The sequence below is a fragment of the Lepidochelys kempii genome, chromosome 5 (assembly GCF_965140265.1).
Source record: "Lepidochelys kempii isolate rLepKem1 chromosome 5, rLepKem1.hap2, whole genome shotgun sequence".
Lineage (NCBI taxonomy): Eukaryota > Metazoa > Chordata > Testudines > Cheloniidae > Lepidochelys > Lepidochelys kempii.
In genome coordinates, this window is record NC_133260.1 from 25,863,623 (window position 1) to 25,887,184 (window position 23,562).

At 39.6% G+C, this 23,562-nt stretch overlaps 1 protein-coding gene across 3 annotated transcripts in view; it reads right to left on the bottom strand.

Moving 5' to 3' along the window:
- RANBP3L (RAN binding protein 3 like) overlaps positions 1-11,314 on the bottom strand; it is a 56,693-nt gene extending 45,379 nt beyond the window's left edge. For all 3 annotated transcript variants that reach the window (XR_012158866.1, XM_073343769.1, XM_073343767.1), the window contains exon 1: positions 10,680-11,314. Coding sequence is in view for 2 of the 3 variants with exons in the window: in XM_073343769.1 (XP_073199870.1) it covers positions 10,680-10,947 (268 nt within the window). In the remaining variant the exon portion in view is untranslated. The remainder of the gene's footprint in view (positions 1-10,679) is intronic.
- Positions 11,315-23,562: the final 12,248 nt, after the last annotated feature.

Here is a 23,562-nt window from a genome sequence, read left to right on the forward strand (position 1 = left end):
GTTGTCACTATATTGCCCACCATAGACTTTCACAGTGAGAGCACGAAGAGAGCTTTGGCTCCACAAGCACAATCCCCTACAACTTCAGCTAAAGGAAAATCTGTTAGCTGATAGCAGCAAAAGACAAATGCTGCAGCACTTAGATGAGCAATTCCAATTCTATCCAGCAGAGGGGGAAGTAGCTCTCAACCTTTCCAGACTACCATACCCCTTTCAGGCATCTGATTTGTCTTGCATATCCCAAGTTTCACCTCACTTAAAAACTATTTGCTTACAAAATCAGACATAAAAATACAAGTGTCACAGCATACTATTACTGAAAAATTGCTTACTTTCTCACTTTACCATATAATTATAAAATAAATCGACTGGAATATAAATATTGTACTTACATTTCAGAGTGTAGTACACAGAGCAGTATAAACAAGTCATTGTCTGTATGAACTTTTAGTTTGTCCTGAGTTCACTAGCGCTTTTTATGAAGCCTGTTGTAAAACCAGGCAAATATCTAGATGAGTTGCATCTGAAGAAGTGGGTTTTTTTACCCATGAAAGCTTATGCCCAAATAAATCTGTTAGTCTTTAAGGTGCCACCAGATTCCTTGTTGTAGATGAGTTGATGTACCCCCTGGAAGACTTCTGTGTACCCCCAGGGATACATGTACCTGGTTGAGAACCACTGATATAAACAACAGTAGTTCATTGAGATATTCATTTATTAAATACAAACTATTTTTCTCTCTTCCCTACCTCCCCAACCCCCCATTTATTAAGGTTCGAGCTTAAATACTAAAGGACACTTTCAAGTTACCTCTTAAAATGTAAAATTCAGCACAATATTTTTAAGATACATTTACCATTTTAAAGCCTGTAGCATATTGCATTAGCAAAGAAAGAATTGAGAAAGGAACTCGCTGATTCCACATCAGCTATCACTGAGTCACCCTGGCTAGAGCTAGAAGGCTGCAGGAGTTAGAAAACCCTTTGCCAGAACACTATTAACTTTTTGTTATTGAAATAACAATTCTAAACTGGGAATTACTGAGGAAAGATTTACAATTGGTTGGTTTATGGCAGAAAATTGTGGAGCTAGGATATAATAGTGCTCATTAAGACATTAATAGGTGTATTCTGTTTTAGAAAATAGAATCACCATTAACTCCTGTGCCTGAGGAAAGAGCTCTTCTCAGAGCATTTAATGAGAGGTTACTGATACCACCTGGATCAAGTCATGTCATTTTCAGGGATCTATGCTGCTGCTACCAAAAACAGGGGAAAACCCCGTGTATCCCCAGTAGTGTGGGTATTGTGGGTGTTCAGGCCATGCAGCATTCTCCTGGAGTGAACCCATTAGTAATCTTTGTAAAAAATAAAATCCTATGTATCAAATTATAATAAACTTTTTAAATTTCTAGCATGTTTAAATAAAAATATTGTACAGACATCCTAACTAGGAATGAGTGATGCAGACCTAACTAATCAGTGCTGTACAGCCAGTAACACTGGGGAATTTGCACACTCAAATGACTATGTTAATTATAAAGGTCTTGGCTTAATTTGTGGTTTCTGCATTGCTGAACAGGGTTGACACTGTCAGTGCTGCTGCATGCTGGGAAAGGAAGAGGGAAGAGATGGACAGCTTCTTTGTTTCTTTAGCATCAGCAGGGGGCATACAAACAGGCACAGTGACTGGCATAGTGTCCCAAGGAAGAGGTGGCCCTTTGTCATTAGCAGCAGTAGTCACGGACATACACACAGACAATGAGTAAAGGCCAAGAAAGGGGAGGGGTAGGATTGGCAGCCCACCTCCTCATTACAGGGAGGAGGACACACAGACAGAGTCTGGTGAGAGGCTGGATAAAACCAGGTTGCTCCAGTCCTGAGCAGTTCAACTAATTTTGGGTGAAGGAAGCTGTTGGGGAAAAAAAAGTCACCGCAGAAGCTTGCCAAAGGAGTTGCCTCTGAATACTAGGACAGGAATAATCCACCACTCTCAGCCACGAGAAGGAGTGCCTGCCCATAAATAATCCCCACTAGACTCCTTTTCCCTTTCTACAAATCCCCTGAAGCTGCTGAATTAGAAAAGACCTGGCCTAATGTCTCCTGCCTTGAGAGTTGTAGGATGATCCCATGCCCTACGGCAAGTATTAGAATTGCCTGGTTAACTCATTTGTGAATCAGCTGGATGGCCAATCTTGGTTCCAATATACTGCTTACATGTGAGGAATTGAAACCTGGATCTGATATTCTGTTCTCCCTTACATATGAGGGATTCAGATATCTGGTCTAAAACTTACTCTTCCCTATGTGTGTAGAGCATGGATCCTAGCCACAATATTCTGTTCTCTTCCATCTGCTCAGATCATGGCTCCCAGCACCATCCCTCTGCTCTTCCCTACATGAGCTCTGAGTTCTGCACATATAGGGGAAAGCAGAATATTTGAGCTGACATTTGAGTTCTGTGCACATACACGAGGGCGGAATATTAGAGCTGAGACTGGCGGTGTGGGTCTCCGAGGAGTATTTTTCCCTATGGCAGTTTTTAAAGAGTCTCACTTTTGATGAAGGATTGTGCAATATAAATTCTTATTCATGATTTTTTTTAAATCAGTCATTTATTTCATCACTTCTAGAAAGCACTGAAATGTTAAAAATGAAACGTAGGTCACATTATGAAAAAAATCTCTGTGGCTTTTACTTCCTTAAACAAAACAACCAAAATAGGATGACGAAAAGAGGATGCTGGGAAATGTTGGGTAATATTGTAATTACAGTATACAGACTATATTTTCAGACTTCAACCTGGTCTTGCACTTGTCGTACATTTGTTTAAGCACTGTCACCTCTGCATGCAGGTAATAGGTTCTATCAACTGCACGTGCACAAATAGAGATCGTGTTTTTAAAATTTGTTTCGGGGGAGAAAAGAAGATCAGACTTGGAAAAACATGACTGCTGGATGCTGAGTGAGCACAGGAAGCATTAAGCAGAAAGACAACAAGGATATAGCTGAATCCAGGATGTAAAATTAAGGCTACATTAAGTCTACCCGTAATGTGAAAAAGTCTGTTTACCCAGCTAGGTGTGTGGTAATTTCAACCTGCAAAACTGTAAGGGTTACTTTTATTTCTATTGATTTTCTGTTTTCCCAAAGTTGAAGTTTTTTGGTTTTTAATTTAAGGAAGTTTTTGGCTGGTTTGGGATTACTGTTGCATATTGTCCTGAGGACAGGTAAATGATCCGTGGCCTCGGAGGACAGATTGGAGGGAGGCCTGAACTTAAGTCCAGCTCAGGTTCTTGGTCAGAAGCAAAGACCAAGGTTGCTGTCAGTGCCCTGGCTTCAGACATCCCAAAGCATGAGAAAAACCTAAAAAACAAAGGATGAGAGATGGGTTCATGGAAAAAAGACAACAGTTACAAATTGTTTTCTCTTTGCAGTTTGCAAAATTAATTTGGGGGGTTTTTTGGATCTGAAAATATTTAAAAAATTGTTTTACCTTCAGTGTCCTGAGATTCACATTTCTGCAGCTGTTTGAAAACTTTTTTAAAAACAACAGTTTGAAATGTGGATACCTAAAGTTAGGTATCTAAATATATATTTATACACCTAAACAGAAGTGCCTGTATCTCCTGTATGTTGTACTGTAGTAGCCTCCACTGACTTCAGTAGCATCTGTGAGTGCACAGCAATTCTGAAAATGAGGCCAATTTTAACATGGATTAAGATTCCTAAATTTAGGCATCTGCATTTGAAAACGTCAGTTCTGTTTTTTTGGGTAGTTCAAAATCTGTATTTTCTTTGCCAACTTTGACTGTAATTATAAATCAGTGCTGGCTGCCTTATGTTAATGAGTGCTGTTGTAGCCATATTGGAACAAGGATTTTAGACAGACAAGGTGCGTGAGGTAATATCTTTTACTGGACTGACTTCTGTTGGTCAAAAGAGACAAGCTTTCAAGCTAAAGAAGAACTCTGTGAAACTTTAAAGCTTGTCTTTCACCAACAGAAGTTGGTCCAGTAAAAGATATTACCTCACCTATCTTGTCTCTCTTAAATAAAGGAAGTAAATAATTGATTTTCACATACAGAGTTCTGCATTCCATTCCAGTCCATCCCACTTGCTAATGTTCCATTTTGGGTGAATTAGAAAACCAAGAAACCAGTTAATTCTGACATAGAATCATAGGACTGGAAAGTAGGGTTGCCAATGCCAACCCTCCAGGATTGACCTGGAGTCACCAGGAATTAAAGATTAATCTTTAATTAAAGATTATGTCATGCAAAGAAACCTCCAGGAATACATCCAACCAAAATTGGCAACCCTACTGGAAAGGTCCTCAAGAGGTCTTCTTATCCAGTCCCCTGCACTCAAGGCAGGATTAAGTATTATCTGGACCAGCCCTGACAGGTGTTTGTCTAGCCTGCTCTTAAAAATCTCCAGTGACAGAGATGCCATAACCTCCCCAGGCAATTTATTCCAGTGCTTATCTATCCTGACAGCTAGGAAGCTTTTCCTAATGTCCAACCTAAACATCCCTTGCCACAATTTAAACCCATTATTCCTTGTCCTATCCTCAGAGGTTAATAAGAACATTTTTTCTCCCTCCTCCTTGTAACAACTTTTTATGTTCTTGAAAACTGCTATGTCCACCCTCAGTATTCTCTTCTCCAGACTAAACAAACCCAATTTCTTCAATCTTCCTTTATAGGTCATATTTTTGTACATATTTAATAATTTGTATTGCTCTTCTCTGGACTTTCACCAGTTTGTCCACATATGTTTCCTGAAATATGGCATCCAGAACTGGACACAATACTCCAGCGGAGGCCTAATCAGCGCGGAGTAGAGTGGAAGAATTACTTAGACCAATTAGGTTCTCCCTACTTTACTAGGGATGTACCAACACCTAGCTTTTGTACTACAGTTTGCATGACAAATATTATTCAGGAGCCAGCCAGTCAAATTTGAAGAAAGTAAAATGTTAGTAGTCATTATTAATCTTCCAGGAAAGCGAACATGAATGCTAGATACTGGCTACACCTTACAGAATGAATATTCAAAATTAGGCTAAAACTGGAAAAATCTGTATTTTAAAAGTTTCCCCACACAGCTGGCCAGTCTTTTCCAGGCTGTTTTGCTGATGTTGTGCTACTGACCCTGTTGTAAGGCAAGTATCTCAAATTTTCACTGCTATCTTTCACCCAGTTCACAAATTGAGAGGCCTTAAAATGGCCAGCAAATCCATCACGATCTGCCACAGCCTTTGCTACTGTTAGAAGTCTTTCCCCTATATTGTATATATTTTGTGATGTGGCTCTTTACAAGTAAGTGGAATCCTGCTGCCTGACATCTTCCTTGGATTTTTTATTCTTTCTCATTCAGAATTTTGGTCTTTATAAGGGCTCAGTGAAATGCAGAAAGCACCAGTTTTTAAACACAAAAACTATTAAATGAGAATATCAATGTCTGTGAATATAATTTCTACCCTTATATATTTTGGTACAGTGTTGTATAGTATTAGCAAGCTTATGCGCTCCACTTATATTGTATCATGTTTTCACTAACATTTGATTATTATTTGCAGAAATTAGTACAGCAATACTTACATGAGCTACTGTAAAAACTATTTAACTGTATGATGACTCCTTAGAGGAAAAAAATCAGAACTAGTTTAAATGTTCTCTAGCGCAAAAAGACATTTAATAGCAGTGGGACATTTTTGTTTGCCACTTTTAGCATCAAACCACAGACACTGTAACCAGAAAATTGTCTGAACCAAGTTAGGCCCGTCAGCGCTGCAGTACAATCTGCATAGTGTACTGTTAAGTATAGTATAATATGGCCTTGTCCACATACTTTTTCTAAAAATAAATGGAATCCCCACAATTGCCCTCACCATTCAGCTCCACCTTATGATTGTGAAGACTGCCTTTTTCTTAATGTCAGTATGTTTCTGTTTTGCTGAGTTTTCAGACAGAAACAGTGTCAACATTCAGGAGATATGTGACTATATTCACCTTAATGGGTTACTAAACTTCAAAACGTAGTGATAATAATTTGATTGCTAACCCTCATAAACAAGCAGCCAAAGCACTTAGATGAAATACTGTAAACCTGAAAGAAAAGTACAGCTATTGTAAATCAGGTTTGGGATTTTATGTTTTCTAGCTCCTAGGAAACAACATTCAAGAAGTAAAATTAGAGTATATGTGGCATGTTTTGCAAAGTTTTAATGCTAATATTCTGCAGACATATTATTTCAAGTGATATACTATTTAGCTATCTTGTGAATGTCTTGGGAGAAGCAGAGAGGAAAATTAGATACCTCGCTTATTGTCATTTTGGTTATTACCTCTTCAAAGGTACTTGGATATTACAGTGATGGACACTCACAGGAGACATAAATAGACAGACAGATAGGTTTGCCCTACCATTTATTAAAATTTGTAAAATTTAGAGTAATTGATCACATTTAAAAAGCATTACAATATTATTGTCATGCAGGATATTCAAAACTATTAATGCTAAGAACAGAATAAAACAAATATGGTCTAAAATATAGGACAGATTCTGATCTATTATAAATTGAAATAGCTCCAGTGAAGTCAAAGGAACTACATTAACTTTACACTAGCTGAGGATTTGGCTCTAAATTTGTCTCAGAAAAGCACACATCAGAGTTAAGCTACGTACTGATATTTCCATCCTTCACTATTGTCTATTATCAGAAAAAAAGTAACTCCCTTCAGATGCATAAATTACAGAAGCAGACCAAAAAACACACGATAGTGCAAAACCAGCGTGATGTTTTTCTATATAAACTTATTTTGTTTCAGTTCTAAAACTGCTTCTTAGCACATTACTTTTGGATACAAAGAAACAACTGTCTACATTCCTATAGATACATTTCAGCCAAAAATCAATGAAGCCTTATGGCTAAAAACAGGACAAAACATGCTGGGCGAAGTGTGGTTTACATTTTATAGATCTGATTAAACATCACAATTTAAAATTTACATGTGCTCTCAGGCAAGTGGGTGTGCAGCAAGGATTTCAGCCAAGCTCTCAGGTCCCTTCCTATCCCTTTGAAGTGCATAATCCTAGTTTTCATTGCCAAAACTCAAGTGAGGAACATTACATGGGACGAAATTAGAGATACAGGAAAAACAGTAGTTTAAATCTGTAAAATGCAGAGCACCTCCTGCAAGACTTTTAGACAAAGACTTTAAAAAAATAGTAGCCTACAGTTAGGGGCCTAAATTTCTATGTATGTTCCTGAATAACAAGTCTGTTTTTTAATTTCTGAGCAACCATAAACTCCCAATGAAGTCACTGGAAACTGCTGGTTGCTCAAAACTTATGAAAATGAGACCAGTTATTTAGAAACCTAAGTATGGACCTGGGACTCTAAGTTTAGACTCCAATGTTTAAAAAAAAAATCTTGGCCTTAATGTCCTTGACTCTATTGACTTCAATTTAAAAGGAGGTGAGAGTCCTCAGAAGTGAAACCTACAGGATCACATCCCAGAAAAATTAAAATAGTCCCCCTCCATCTTGATACACAGCCAGTTTTAAATCCATATACGATAGCAACTCTCTCCCAGCTAATTTAAATATATTTTTCTATTAAGATTTTGTGACACAAAGAAACGCTTTATTAAAGTTCAAATACTCTACACCTACTGTATTCCCTTTATCAGTCACAAAAAAAGCAAAACCATGAAATATAAAACAGGTTAGAGTAGTAGCATGGAGGTAAATTTGACTCTGCAGTCCTAGAAGGGACTATCTTCCAGCCATATCACATCATCAAACTGTGGTCCTGTCAGACTTCACAAGCTAAGCAGAAGTAGGTCTGACAAGTGCTTGGATAGCAGACATCCAAGGACACTGAAAGGTGCAACAGGACGTGGTTTTGGTAGTTTAGTTGGTAATGCACAATATTCAAACTTGATGTCTTAATGAGATGTCCACAATAGATCTGGTCAAAATTTTTCCAACAAAACAGTTTTCCATAAAAAGAAATGCTGATTTGACAAAATCTAAACATTTAGCAGGAATGTATTTTCCATGAAAACAAATATTTTGTTTCAACAAAGTCAAAGCACTTCATTTTTTTAAGGTCAAAGTGCTTTGTTTCAATCATATCATTTGACTTTTAAGTAAAAATGATAGTCAAAACAAAGCACGTCAACCTTATTAAAACATTTCAATAAGGCTGTTTCAATATTTCCAAAACAATTTTTTCAGAATTTCTGTTTTGTGAAAAATGTTGACTTTTTGTTTCAAATTGGGATGACAGAAAATTTTTAAGTGCCGGAATTTCCAGCAGAACAGAAATTTCAGGTTTCAACCAGCTCTAGTCCAAACTACACTAGTCTACACTGCAATTAAACACTCACAGCTGGCCCGTGTCAGCTGACTCAGGCTCATTCGGGCTACAGGGCTGTAAAATTCCTGCAAAATCCCAGTGCAGACATTCAGGCTCAGGCTAGTGCCTGACCTCTGGGACTCTGTGAGGGGGCAGAGTCCTTGAGCCTGAACCTAATTGTCTATACTGCAATTTAACTGCAATTTATAGCTCCGCAGCTCAAGCCCACAAGCCAAAATCAGTTGACAGAGGCCAACCGTGGGTGTTTTATTGTAGTGTAGACATACCCTACATTTCAGTGAAGAGATTCCTGTATACCATACAATGTGCTGATCAAAGACACTATATAAAAGGCAAATATACATTGTCAACCTCAGTTTCAAATTGCATGATATAGATACAACTTGTGGGAAAAGTTGTGACTGGAATGAGATAGGGAGTTACACAGCCCTACTCAGATCAACAATGATTCAAGCTTGCTCAGGAAACCTAGATTCCATTTCCAATGTATTTAGGAAAAAGAAAAGGACAGAGCATGTTCAGCTAACTAGGGCCAAATAACGCTTCTTAGAATCACACTTTTATAATATCTTTCCTATGTTATTAGGGTCCGAGATTGCAAATCCTTCATCACACAAATAGCTTATACTCACATGAATAATCTCACTGCTGACAATCATGTGACCAAGACTTTGCGGGATTGGGCCATTACTTGTTAGGCCATATTCACCCTTACATTAATCCTGTACTAGCCACAACTTTTGTTACTATAGGGCTCAAGCACCATCTGTGCAGTGGAATAGGAATTGAAGTTACCCAAATGGTGCTATTTATTATCCCATGCCTTGAGCATGCTTTTATAGCATAGATCTATGAAGGATTTTTTCTAAAAATATCCTTGTTCACACTGGTCATAATAACTTGGCTAGAAGCCTGGTCCCTGTGATGTTTACAAACCCAGCACATAGATACATTATGTATACAGCACTGGCCAGCACAGTTCCAACCACAATGTGAGCATTGGATAGGCTTAACAAAGACTTTTTAAAACCTCAAAGACTACAGTTTGTGAAAAAACATTATGCCTCCTTTCAAACAAGTGCGTGTCGTAAGTATTTTTGGAAGTCACATCACAATAATGTAATTTAAGCAGAGCTGCTATGCCAGCAGTAACTGTGCCACTAAACCAGTGAGACTGTGCCAAGAACAAAGAATTGCTTAATAAACACTCGAGACTCTCTGACATCCCCATGCTCACTATTATTATATATAACCTAACACTCCAGCCCATGCAGCGGTCAGTTTAGGAAGGGTCATAACAATTAGCATACAAATATTCAACATCACCACATCCTAATTAAGTGTTAGTTTCCTCATTTTACTTATGGAGAAACAGACATAGTGAAGTTAAGGCTTCGATCCAGCAAAGCAAATAAGTATATACTTAATTTTAAGCATGTGAATAAATGGGACCACTTGTAGTTAACATTAAGCACCTGCTTAAATGTTTTGCTGGATTAGGGCCTAAGTAATTTGTCCAGAACTATAAACTAAATCAGTGGCAGAACCAGGATTAGACCTCAGAAGTGCCTTACTCCTAGCACTGTTCTTAGTGCACTAGACCAGCTCTTGGTTTAGCAATAGTTTGTACTAATCACACACTCGTATTTTTATTGGTCAATTATGCAGAAACTGTTTCTTGATAGTGTCCTTCCTCCTTTTGAGCTGCTGTTAATAATTTCAGATAAATCACTTTCAAATACTTCCTCTTCCTGCTCCTCCATTTGGGGCTCTTTGGTGAGCCTAAATGAGACAGCCCTGCTCTTATTGCCAAAGTGCTCAGCATAGGACATAGCATTTAGTACAGCCATAGGAGCAAGTGCCACTTCCACGAGCTATGCTAGGCCAGGCCTTTCTGAAAGCCGCAAAAGTTTCAATGACACAGAACTCAGCATCCTTAGGAACAAAGAGACTAACTGGAATTAAAATTTATAGCAAAATCTAGACCCGGGACACCTCTGGGATTTCAAAATGCAACACTTGAACATGCAGTCTTTTTTAACTCAGCAGGAAGCACAAACCACAGATCCCTGCAGGTAGAATCATAATTTTAAGAGTTTAGGATGAAAAGCATTTCAGACCAAATTCAGTCTTCATTTACACCTTTGCAACCCCATTAATATTGCTGGGACAGCATGCATATAACTAAGAACAGAGTTTGGCCTTTATGCCTACAACTATCCCATTCATCAAAAATATGTTTGCTGTGGGAGCACACATATACAAAACATTAGTCATACAAAACCTACCTGTGTAGCATTCATCGCTGCAGTTTAATTCGCTGTTACCCAAGCTGGGGAACTGATTGCTGATGGTTTGTTTATGCACATGAGTACTGGTACCAGTAGCTTGGTTCACAGTCCAAATATCACTGGGACATCCTCTTCTTTTGGTGAGGTAAGGTTTGTCCTTCATGTGATGCACAGAGCTGACTGTAATATTGTTACCTGTACATGAAGGTCCTATCCCTGTATATAATGCATTTGCTTCACTAGCAGGAACTTCTTGGTGTCTCATACTTACGGTCCTTACAGTTTAAAAAAAAAAAATACAGTAAGCTTCAGTTTATCTGGCCCAGAACTTGTGGTTTAGTCTTACTAGCTCTTCTTTTGAAGATAAAAAAACCCCAAACCTAATTTCAGTAGTTTAAAATCCTGCATAGAAACTATGTTTTCCAAATAGCTGTCTAACTGCTACCAATTCCTGCTTTGCATTTTACTGTTGACATGAGCTTCTAATGCAGAAATTCAAAAGTAACACCTTGTTAAAGCAGTTACACCAGATTCAAAGAACATTGCTCCTGCACAAAATGTTGTAGATCAAATAAAGCAAGCCTTTACTGAGCACGCTCTTGTGTTACTGTCTCTGACAGCTAAGTGTAGAGTTCCTAGCACAGGCTGGTCTTTGGGAGATTATGTAAAGCCAGAAAGATTAACATAATGGGGTGGGCAGTGAATGACGCTAAAGTCACATTGCATAGCACTTACCAAAAAGGGGATAGAGAATGGTTTCAAAAGATTCTGTGTTTTTCTAGTCATTGGATCCTCAGAGGCAGAACAGCTTCATACATAAACCCTGATTACCTCGTTTTAATGACAACAGTAGAGCAAATTAGCAATTAACACTAGGTGTGTGAGGGTAAGTGTGTGTGAAAGAGAGATTTGATGAAAGTTTATATATCTGCCATTCATCAAAAGAAATGCAGTTCCAAGCAGAACATAGAGAAAACTGCATGATTTGCATGTTGTACGATTGCAAAGGTTTCTAGTGGGTGTTCTTTTATAAAAGGAAACAAAAACAGTGTTCTTCCTTCAATTAGGGGAATATATCAACATTCTTCTCAACTTTGCTCAGCTGAGTAAGGAAAGTGCATAGTCCCAATCTAAATCAGGAATACATCTCCAATTATATTATTCTTCCTTTTCAGTAATTTTTAGAAAATTATAAAGAATAGCATGCATGTTATAAAAACTTGAAGATATGCAGAATCATTATGGGCATAATCCTGCAACTCTTACTCATGCAAGTATTTTTACTCATGCAGGTAGTCCTATTAAAATGGCCAACTACAAAGGAGAGTCTAAAGAAGTCTATTAAGAGCCTCACTTGTGTAATTCATACCTTCTTCCAGCCCCTACAACATGTATGTTACACCAAGACCCCCTGGTGCTCACACTTACTTAGTTTCACACCCACTTACAAAGGTGTAATTTACATCTTCCCTCACATCACCTCAGAACTTGTCCCACTGAGTCTAACTTTGACCCTCTGAATGTAACGGAATCTAAACTGATGTAATATGCCTGCTAAGGGGCTAGAAGAAAGGAATGCAGCAGGCAAGTAACTAACGGGAGAGTATAAGAATGTGAAAGTTAAAATAGCCACACACTGCTCGAACCTACACTCCAAACAGCCTGCAAAAGATGTAAGTTACACTAACTTGGATTCCCTTACACATTGATAAATGGTTGTAAGTATGTCTCAGGGAATCTAACCAAGTATAAGAGAGTCTGACTTACACCATGCTACATATCACCACTGAATGGCCCAAAGAAACTACTTCTGTGACTAATGACTACTGCGGTCACCAAAGGCTGCAAGATTTGGCCCTTTTGCTTACAAAATATTAGCTTGTGTGCTCCCACAAACCTAGGGACTACTTTTCTAGGTGGCTCTTACACAAGTTGTGTATTATTCCCTTTTCTCACAGTGCAGCCACATTAGAGGGGATCATGACCTATCTTATAATGATAAAACAATGAATCCTAGAGGTATTTCACCTCCTCACTAAGATTAAAGTAAGACAGAAGGTTAGCTTTTATGGCACAAAGATGCTATCTATCCTATTCACTAGAACAAAGAACTGTCAGCTAAAGACAAAGAGAGTTGCTTTTTATGGCATATATCTGAGTGGTCTGTGATAGTATATAATATTATGGTCAAAGCAGGAATTTATGGCAGTCAGAAGAACCAATTTACAATGTCACCAGACAGAGAGACAGCTAAACATTTGGATAAACATGGGATCTCAGTTAATTCTTTCTTATGTCATCTAGGAACCCTCCCTTATGTATAAGCACACATAGAAATGTCTAACCAATTAGGTGTTTCTACAATACTGACAGGTGAGTTTGAGTTCTGCAAGGACAGTACAGACTAACATTGGACTCCTGAAGCAGTAATAAACCACAGAAACAAGCTGTGAAAACTGCACAGTAAAAGTAGCAAACAGTAAAAAGCACAGCTGCCTATACAGTCTTTAATTTCATGGGCACCTCTGTGCTGCACAGAGCTGAATAGTCTCAGCAATCTCTCTCTGAAGAATAAGCACCACCACCAAGCAGGATATGTGGTAATCTCAGGCATGATTTAACTTGCGACTGATGTGGAGTGCAAAAGAGGACATTTTAAAGGGGCAGTGTCAAGAAGAGAGCAGACTAAGAAATTAAATTAGAAAAGTTCTTCCTCCCTGGAATATGCATCAGTTTGAAATCTTCTATGCCTCACATGGAGTCATAGAATCATAGAATATCAGGGTTGGAAGGGACCTCAGGAGGTCATCTAGTCCAACCCCCTGCTCGAAGCAGGACCAATCCCCTACTAAATCATCCCAGCCAGGGCTTTGTCAAGCCTGACCTTAAAAACCTCTAAGGAAGGAGATTCCACCACCTCCCTAGGTAACCCCTTCCAGTGCTTCACCACCCTCCTAGTGAAAAAGTTTTTCCTAATATCCAACCTAAACCTCCCCCACTGCAACTTGAGACCATTACTCCTTGTTCTGTCATCTGCTACTACTGAGAACAGTCTAGATCCATCCTCTTTGGAACCCCCTTTCAGGTAGTTGAAAGAAGCTATCAAATCCCCCCTCATTCTTCTCTTCTGCAGACTAAATAAACCCAGTTCCCTCAGCCTCTCCTCATAAGTCATGTGCTCCAGCCCGCTAATAATTTTTGTTGCCCTTCCCTGGACTCTTTCCAATTTTTCCACATCCTTCTTGTAGCGTGGGGCCCAAAACTGGACACAGTACTCCAGATGAGGCCTCACCAATGCTGAATAGAGGGGAATGATCACGTCCCTCAATCTGCTGGCAATGCTCCTACTTATACAGTCCAAAATGCATTAGCCTTCTTGGCAACAAGGGCACAAGAAGTCACTGTAGCACTGGCGACCTGGGGTAGAACAGAATTTGATGTGTAGTGGGCTCTGAAAAATATAAATCATAAAAATAGTATTTATGATTTTATGCTGAACTCCTTAAATCCATAAGTATGCACTACTTAACTGATGTTTTAATCACTAGAAGGACATATTTTCTCTTTAATGTGCCTGCAGAACTTGTGCATTTTGGTTAGCAACCATCTCTTTGGATCAACATAGCTCTTGGCATAGAATTCCTTATTTGTTTTTTCAATATATACTGACTTATAAAGGGAAAGTAAAGGAAACATGTAAAACAACCAAGAGTTGTGATTATTCCCATGCTTGAATAATGTGTGCCAGGGCATTCAAATGATCAAACTACAGTTTGACCATAAAAATGCACCAATGGCCGGCTCCTTCAAAATACACTATGCAACACATTTGTAAAGTCTGGGTTGTGTCCCCTGCTAGTGGCTAGATCACATAAAGAATAACAACTGCTAACTAAGAGAGTTACTCTTTTAGTGCCAGTGGTAGAGGTCTGTGCTTTAGTACGGAAGGTCCTGCTGATGATCTGTATTGGGGTCAATACCCTGTATACTTCCCATGTGGCATGGAGTAACCTCACTGCACACTAACTTACTTCCCATCTCTCTTTTTTTTTAACCTTGTCCATTTGTAAGAGACCACAGAAACACAGAAATTGCCAGACTGGCTCAGATCCATGGTCCAGTTAGTCCAGTGCCCTGTCTCTGACAGTGGCCAGCACCAGATGCTTCAAAGGAAGGTGCAAGAAAACAAACAGCAGGTAAATGTGGGGTAATCTGCCCTTCCCCCTCCCCACATACACACAAAGGTTTTGTCCGAATCCCTAATAGCTAGAATCTGAAACATGAGATTTCCAGTACTTTTTTTGTTGACATTAACCATTATTACTGGATATTCTTGTTATACATATAAATGTTCAATCCTTCTTTGACCCTTGCTACATTCTCGGCCTCAGTGACATCCTGTTGCAACAAGGTCCACAATCTAATTATGAGTTATATGATAAAGTGTTTCTTTTTAGCAGTTTGGATCTGCCACTTCTCAGTTTCCTCGAATGTCCCCTTGTTTCTGTTATGAGACAGGGGAAACAGAAGCTCCTAATCTACCTTACCTATTATACCATTCATTATTTTGTATACTTTTGCCATGTCCTCTCTATGGTAAACAATTCTGACCTTTTCAATCTCTCTTCATAAGAGAGTTTTTCTAATTTAGCTCAATTGAAAACCTCACTTAATAGCAATGCAGTCACAGTTCAACAGTGAAGGCAGTGTGGCCTACTGGACAGAGCACTGACTGGGACTTGCATTCTTTTCCTAGCTCTGCCACTGGTCTGCTGTGTGACCTTGGACAAGTCACTTCACCTCTCTGTGCCTCATTTTCCCCATCTGTAAAATGAGAATAATGATACTGACCTTTGTAAAATGCTTGTAGATCTACTGATGAAAAACACTTTGTGAGAGTGAGGGATTATTATTTACCTTTAGCTCAATGTTAGCAGTTCAGATTATAAGATTGATTGAACTAGTTAGTTTTTGTGTGCCTTAGTTGTCAGGATGTTCAATCTGAGACATCAGCTCCTAATGATGTCAAATGGAGATGTGGGTGCTCAGTACTTCTGAAAATTAGGCCTAAGGATGGTATCTCAAACTGGACACCCAACATTAGTGTCTTCTTTTGAAAAAATGGTCATAGGAAACTACTATAGTCTCTAAGAAGAAAGAGTAATATCATTCTGAATTCTGAAATCAACTAAGGTTGTGCAGGGCAGCTGAGGTCATGCAGAGCTTCTAAACTTTTATGAGGTCATCCCTTATGATTCTGAACATTCTGTTCCTCCCTCAGTGTCAGTTCAGCTCTTGCTCTGTACATTTCAGTTGCTTTATAAACAGTCTTCCCCAATGTATGCAATGATTATTTACATAATTATTTGAACTGGGGTTTACAATGTACTAATATACAAATACTAAATTTGGCCAAGTAAAATAAAAGTGTCCATTCTTAGAGCTGGGTGCAGTGTGAGGGATTTTCTTTACCAGTGTTGGTACTAGAGATGGGAAATCTTGAATCCAAGCATCCCAAAGCATCGGAAAAGTTTGGGGCTCTAGATACAAATCCAGCTATGAACTTTGTGGATTGGGCCCATTACTAGTTTGGGAAAAAGAAAAGGAGTACTTGTGGCACCTTAGAGACTAACCAATTTATTTGAGCTCATTTGAGCATGAGCTCAAATAAATTGGTTAGTCTCTAAGGTGCCACAAGTACTCCTTTTCTTTTTGCGAATACAGACTAACACGGCTGTTACTCTGAAACTAGTTTGGGAAAACACTTTCTTCAGTTCCAAACCACATCATAAAGACAGCCCTACTTGGTCAGACCAAAGGTCCATCTAGCCCAGTATCCTGTCTTCCAAGAGTGGCCAGTGCCAGGTACCACAGAGGGAATGAACAGAACAGGTAATCATCAAGTGATCCATCCCCTGTCGCTCATTCCCAGCTTCTGGCAAACAGAGGCTAGGGATACCATCCCTGCTCATCCTGGCTAATAGCCATTGATGGACCTATCCTCTATGTATTTATCTAGTTCTTTTTTGAACCCCGTTATGGTCTTGGCCTTCACAACATTCTCTGGCAAGGTGTTCCACAGGTTGACTGTGCATTGTGTGAAGAAATACTTCCTTTTATTTGTTCTAAACCTGCTGCCTATTAATTTCATTTGGTAACCCCTAGTTTTTGTGTTATGAGAAGTAGTAAACAAAACTTCCTTATCTACTTTCTCTACACCAGTCATGATTTTATAGACCTCTCCTTAGATGTCTCTTTTCCAAGCTGAAAAGTCCCAGTCTTATTAATCTCTCCTCATACGGAAGCCTTTCCATACCCCAATCATTTTTGTTGTCCTTTTCTGAACTTTTTCCAATTCCAATATATCTTTTTTGAGATGCGGCAACCACCATAGGCGCTGACTCTGTGGGTGCTCCGGGGCTGGAGCACCCACGGGGAAAAATTGGTGGGTGCTCTGCACTCACTGGCAGCTACCTGCCCCACCCCAGCTCGCCTCCACTTCCGCTCTGCCTCTGCCTCCTCCCATGAGCACGCCGCGTCCCGCTTCTCCACCTAGCTCCCAGTACTTGTGTTTTGTGGTAGCAAGTGCTGGGAGGGAGGGGAGATGAGGGGCAATGAGGCGCGCTCAGGGGAAGAGGAGGGGCTGGGATGGGGATTTGGGGAAGGAGTCCAATAGGGGCTGGGAGGTGACAGAGTTGGGGCGGGGACTTTGGGGAAGGCGTTGGAATGGGGGCGGGGCAGGGGTGAGCACCCACTGGCGCTGGGAAAAGTTGGTGCCGATGGCGACCACATCTGCACATAGTATTCAAGATATGGGCATACCATGGATTTATATAGAGGCAACATGATATTTTCTGTCTTATTATCTATCCCTTTCTTAATTATTTCCAGCGTTCTGTTTGCTTTTTTGAGTGCCGCTGCACATTGAGATGATGTTTTCAGAGAACTATCCACCAGGACTCCAAGATCTCTTTCTTGAGTAGTAAGCTAATTTAGACCCCATCATTTTATATGTATAGTTGGGATTATGCTTTCCAATGTGCATTACTTTGCATTTATCAACATTAAATTTCATCTGCCATTTTGTTGCCTAGTCACCCAGTTTTCAGAGATCCTTTTGTAGTTCTTTGCAGTCTGCCTGGGTCTTAACTATCTTTCGTAATTTTGTATCATCTACAAATTTTGCCACCTCACTGTTTAACCCCTTTTCCAGATCATTTATGAATATGTTGAATAGGACTAGTCCCAGAACAAACCCCTGGGGGACACCACTATTTACCTATCTCCCTTCTGAAAACCGACCATTTATACCTATCTTTGTTTCCTATCTTTTAACCAGTTACCAATCCATGAGAGCGCCTTCCTTCTTATCCCATGACAGCTTACTTTGTGTAAGAGCCTTTGGTGAAGGTCCTTGTCAAAGGCTTTCTGAAAATCTAAGTACACTATATCCACTGGATCCCCTTGGTCCACATGCTTGTTGACCCCCTTAAAGAATTTTAGTAGATTGGTGAAGCATGATTTCCCTTTACTAAAACCGTGTTGACTCTTCCTCAACAAATTACATTCATCTATATGTCTGACAATATTGTTCTTTACTATAGTTTCAACCAGTTTGCCTGGTAGTGAAGTGAGGCTTACAGGCCTGTAATTGCCAGGATCACCTCTGGAGCCCTTTTTAAAAAATGGTGTCAAATTAGCTATCCTCCAGTCATCTGGTACAAGAAGCTGATTTAAATGATAGGTTACAGATTACAGTTTATAGTTCTGCAATTTCACATTTGAGTTCCTTCAGAACTCTTGGGTGAATACCATCTGGTTCTGGTGACTTATTGTTGTTTAATTTATCAATTTGTTCCAAAACCTCCTCTAATGATACCTCAATCTGGGACAGTTCCTCAGATCTGTCACCTAAAAAGAATGGCTCAGGTTTGGGAATCTCCCTCACATCCTCAGCCGTGAAGACCGATGCAAAGAATTCATTTACTTTCTCCGCAATGGCCTTGTCATCCTTGAGTGCTCCTTTAGCACCTCGATCGTCTAGTGGCCCCACTGATGGTTTAGCAGGCTTCCTGCTTCTGATGTACTTAAAAAAAATTGCTATTACTTTTTGAACCTTTGGCTAACTGTTCCTCAAATTCTTTTTGGGCCTTCCTAATTGTATTTTTACACTTCATTTGCCAGTGTTTATGCTCCTTTCTATTTTTCTCGCTAGGATTTAACTTCCACCTTTTAAAGGATGCCTTTTTGCCTCTCACTGCTTCTTTTACTTTGTTGTTTAGCTACGGTGGCTCTTTTTTGGTTCTCTTACTATGTTTTTTTAATTTGGGGTATACATTTAAGTTGAGCCTAGATTATGGTGTCTTTAAAAAGTTTCCACGCAGCTTGCAGAGATTTCACTTTTGGCACTGTACCCTTTAATTTCTGCTTAACTAACTTCCTCATTTTTGTGTAGTTCCCCTTTCTGAAATTAAATGCCACAGTGTTGGGCCACTGTGGTGTTTTTCTTGCCCCAGGGATATTAAATGTAATTATATTATGGTCCCTATTACCAAGCAGTCCAGCTATATCACCTCTTGGACCAGATCCTGTGCTCCACTTAGGAATAAATCAAGAATTGCCTCTCCTCTGCTGGGTTCCAGGACCAGCTGCTCCAAGAAGCAGTCATTTAAGGTGTCAAGAAACTTAAACTCTGCATCCTGTCCTGAGGTGACATCAATTCATTCGTCCATAATTATATTTTGATAATTGAGATTTTGGTTAAAAAAAACCCTACATGTTTCAAAGCCAAACTCAGGTGAAACAGTGTCTTGTTGCAATCAGGCAAAGCCAAGAATTGCACCTGATTTTGATGTAAAACTATAAATGGTCCCAGATTCATTTAAAATTGGACCCAAATTTGCTCAGAAGAATCACAAATTTAGGAAAGCTTTCAATGAACCTGTGCTGAGTTTCAAGTGTAATAAAAATCCAACGCAGGCAGGATTCTCTACAGTGTCATATTTCATTACGAATGTATTTGTTTATAGGTTTCAGAGTGGTAGCCGTGTTAGTCTGTATCAGCAAAAACAATGAGGAGTCCTTGTGGCACCTTAGAGACTAACAAATTTATTTGGGCATAAGCTTTCGTGGGCTAGAACCCACTTCATCAGATGCATGGAGTGGAAAACACAGGAGCAGGTATAAATACATGAAAAGATGTGAGTTGCATTACCAAGTGTGAGGTCAGTCTAATGAGTCAATCGATTAACAACAGGATACCAAGGGAGGAAAAATAACTTTTGAAGTGGTAATGAGAGTGGCCCATTAAAGACAGTTGACAAGAAGGTGTGAGTAACAGTAGGGGGAAATTAGTATTGGGGAAATTAGGTTTAGGTTTTGTAATGACCCAACCACTCCCAGTCTTTATTCAGGCCTAATGTGATGGTGTCCAGTTTGCAAATTAATTCCAGTTCTGCAGTTTCACGTTGGAGTCTGGTTTTGAAGTTTTTTTGTTGACGAATTGCCACTTTTAGGTCTGTTATTGAGTGACCAGGGAGATTGAAGTGTTCTCCTATGGGTTTTTGAATGTTATGGTTCCTGATGAAAGTAGAATGTAACTCATTTACAGTTAGAAAGGTAATTTCACACTGGAGAAAATGTAATAACCCCAGAATGTCAATGTCAAACTGACTGTACTTGGCCTGTAGTTTTTATGTTCTCTTCTGTATTGCTAAAAATTAGTCTGCCAAATTTGTCCTCAGTTATACCTGTGCCACTCTAAATCGACAGGGTGTAACAAAGGGTAAATTCAGACATTGTGTGCTCTGCTTCTCAGTTGTTTGCGTGTTCATTGTCAACCTCTCTCTCTCTCTCTGCCAACCTCTTCTTACTGCTTGACCGTTACTATGAATATTGCAATAGGTTCCAAAGGCTTCAGCTGGGATTGGGACCCCCACTATGCTAGGCGCCACACAAACACAAAGCAAGCTAAAGAGGCACTGAAGAGGCATGCTTGAAAGCCGTTTTTGGATTTTACAATCTAAAAAGACAAAAAACAAACAAAAGGGTGGGTGAAAGGCAAAGGGATCAGAGTGACCTGGTACACAGCTTATTAGTTCTATTGCTTTTATTTTATTTCATTGCTAAATTCACATATTGCGTCATAGAAATATTATACAGTGCGGGGGAGGGAACTGGCAGGCGAAAACAGTAGATAAAAGAAAGGGATGGAGTGGGAAGAAGGAAAACCGCAGGGGAGAAAGAGGAGGACAGAACTGGGAGGGGGACGACAGCAGAAAGATTGTGAGGGAGAGGGAAGGAAGGATATTGGGGCTATTCAGGTTATTCAGCAGACAGAAGACAGTCCAGAGTTACACCCACAGGGACTGCCCCACATACACTCATAGTTCATTAGGCTGTTTTCTGATATTTGTATGATGCAATATGTGAGTTGAGCAAAAATGGGATTGATAATGGTTAATTATTTCCTAGCAGAGGTAAATAAACAGTGGTATTTGAATGTTATGTGTGCTCCCCCATGCACCCTGACACCTGACAGCAGATTATAGTGAATGATGTGATGCCCGAAGAAGAGGAGATGTTCATGGTCTAGATTGTGGGAACTCCTATAACCTGGGGTGGTTTCCAGATTCTGGCCCTGGATTTATACACACACTGTGAGGAATGGCACAAAACATGTTTCCTTTAAAGAGTTTTGAATTTATAATAAAATGAAAAGTCATCAGTGATGCTGTATTACAATACAAAGCTGTTGTGTAGTCCTTGACTTTAATGAGAATTCTGTGAGCCAACTCAGCTTATCTGTTATCTCTTGTGCTATCACCAGTCATGAGATATCATTCAGCATAGAACCTTATAGCCAAGACAGATACCTGCATTTCTAATGTATTTCACATAATGGGTATTTTTTTAAAATCTATCATAAAGAAACAAAATATAGCATAAGTCCAATTTTTCTGCAGGTCATGTTTAACAGAAGCAGCAAATGGCTAGATGGCGCAGTCAGAGTTCATGTACCATGATTGCAGACTGTTTTGTTACGAATGCTCTAGAAGCATGATTTAACAGCATTCCTTGAAGGCAGACTATTGAAAGGCTAGAGGTTTGTTTCTTATACAACTTATTTTATGTAGTTTTCATAAACTTCATGTTAAAATTGAATATAGAAAAGTTCATAAACCCAAACCCCAAATCTGAATATCCCTCCTCATAGGCGCGGACTTCCACTCTACCCAGGGGAGTGCTCAACCCCCACCTCCACTCCAGGCCCATCCCCTCCCCGCCTCTTCCCATCCCCGCTCCGTCCCCACTCCCCCAAATCCCCACCCTACCCTGCCTCTTCCCGCCCCCGCCACCCACTCCACCGTTTCCCCCAAGGTCCCATCTTCACCCTGCCTCTTCCCACTCTTGCTCCACCTCGTCCTACCTCTTCCCACCCCCCATCCCCAAGCGTGCCCCATCCCTGCTCCTCGCCATCCCTCCCAGCACCTCCTGGTTGAATATTTTACCCACAGAAGTCTTAATTTAACGAATATTACTCAAACAGCTCTATTATTAATTTTGATATAATGCAAACTAAACGTTGTGGGTTTCCTCACTCTGAACAATTTGCCAGATACAAACTTGTTTGTAATTATGTGTTATATGCTCAAAGTCTGTTTTGTAACATACTTTATAAAAGTGATTTCCAAAGAAGCTACTCTACAATGCTGGCAGACAGCATTCATACCCAGCTGTGCCATTCCGAGTAAACAACTTTCTGTATAGAAGTCAACATTGAGGGATTTATGCAAACCCCAGTAAAGATTTCACACGGACTTCAATAGGCTTTGGACCAGACAATTAATGAGCTGAATGCTACCCTTAGTAAGCCTACACAACCTCAGTTGAAGTAAATGGGTAGAATGCCCTCATAACCTGATTATGTTATCTATTCAACAACAACAAAAATCTTACTTTAATACCCTGGTTGCACGTGTTGTATCCGCCTCTAGTGACTTGTTCCAACAGAGAATAAGAATCTACTACTGCTACCAACAAATGCAGTTGCTCTTTTAATTCAAGTGGCAAAGGGCTACAATTTGGTGCTGAAAATCCTTGGTTTAATCTCTGCTGATGACCTATGGGGCATCTCTCTCAACCTCTAAACATGGCAACATGTGACACAAGCAATGAAAATTTGTCACAACGAACTAAACATGGACCACCTGTGTTTTGTTGTGCATTGTGCCATAATTGAAAGATAGCTAAAAACAATCAAAACAAGTTTTAAGAATATTTTTTCCACTGTGTGAATGTAATAAATCTTTTTTTAAGAAAGAAAGAAGATGTCCACCATTTACATCCACAAGGACCCCCCCACACACACACACTCATAGTTCATCAGTAGGTGTAACATCCTCCTCCCAACCTACAGATATACAACTCAGATCCCCTACCACCTGATCTAAAGGAATAACTGTTATTCTTTATTTGGAACAACCCCTAGAGAAGGATGTGACACACATGTTACCAGTGGTTATATAATTCTTTGCTAGACATCTGTACAGTGTTAGAGATCAGATCTTGGGTTCTCTATTCCTGGCTCTAGAACGGGATTTTAATCTAGTAGCAAGAACAGTGGCTAGAGACAGGAGAACCAAGCCAGTGGATTTGGCACATTCATTCTGAAGGTCAGTGTGCTATGCAGATAAATTTTGGGTTTGCCATATTAAGTTCCCAGTTCTTCTTGAAGTAATCTTGTGCTACCTTTCACTTATTTGTAAAATGGAGAAATTATAATGGCTTCTAGGGTAAGGTATGAGGCCTTGCTTTTAATCATAATGACTGAAGGTACAGACATATAAACAGGAGTCAATAGAGACGAGACTAGAACTGA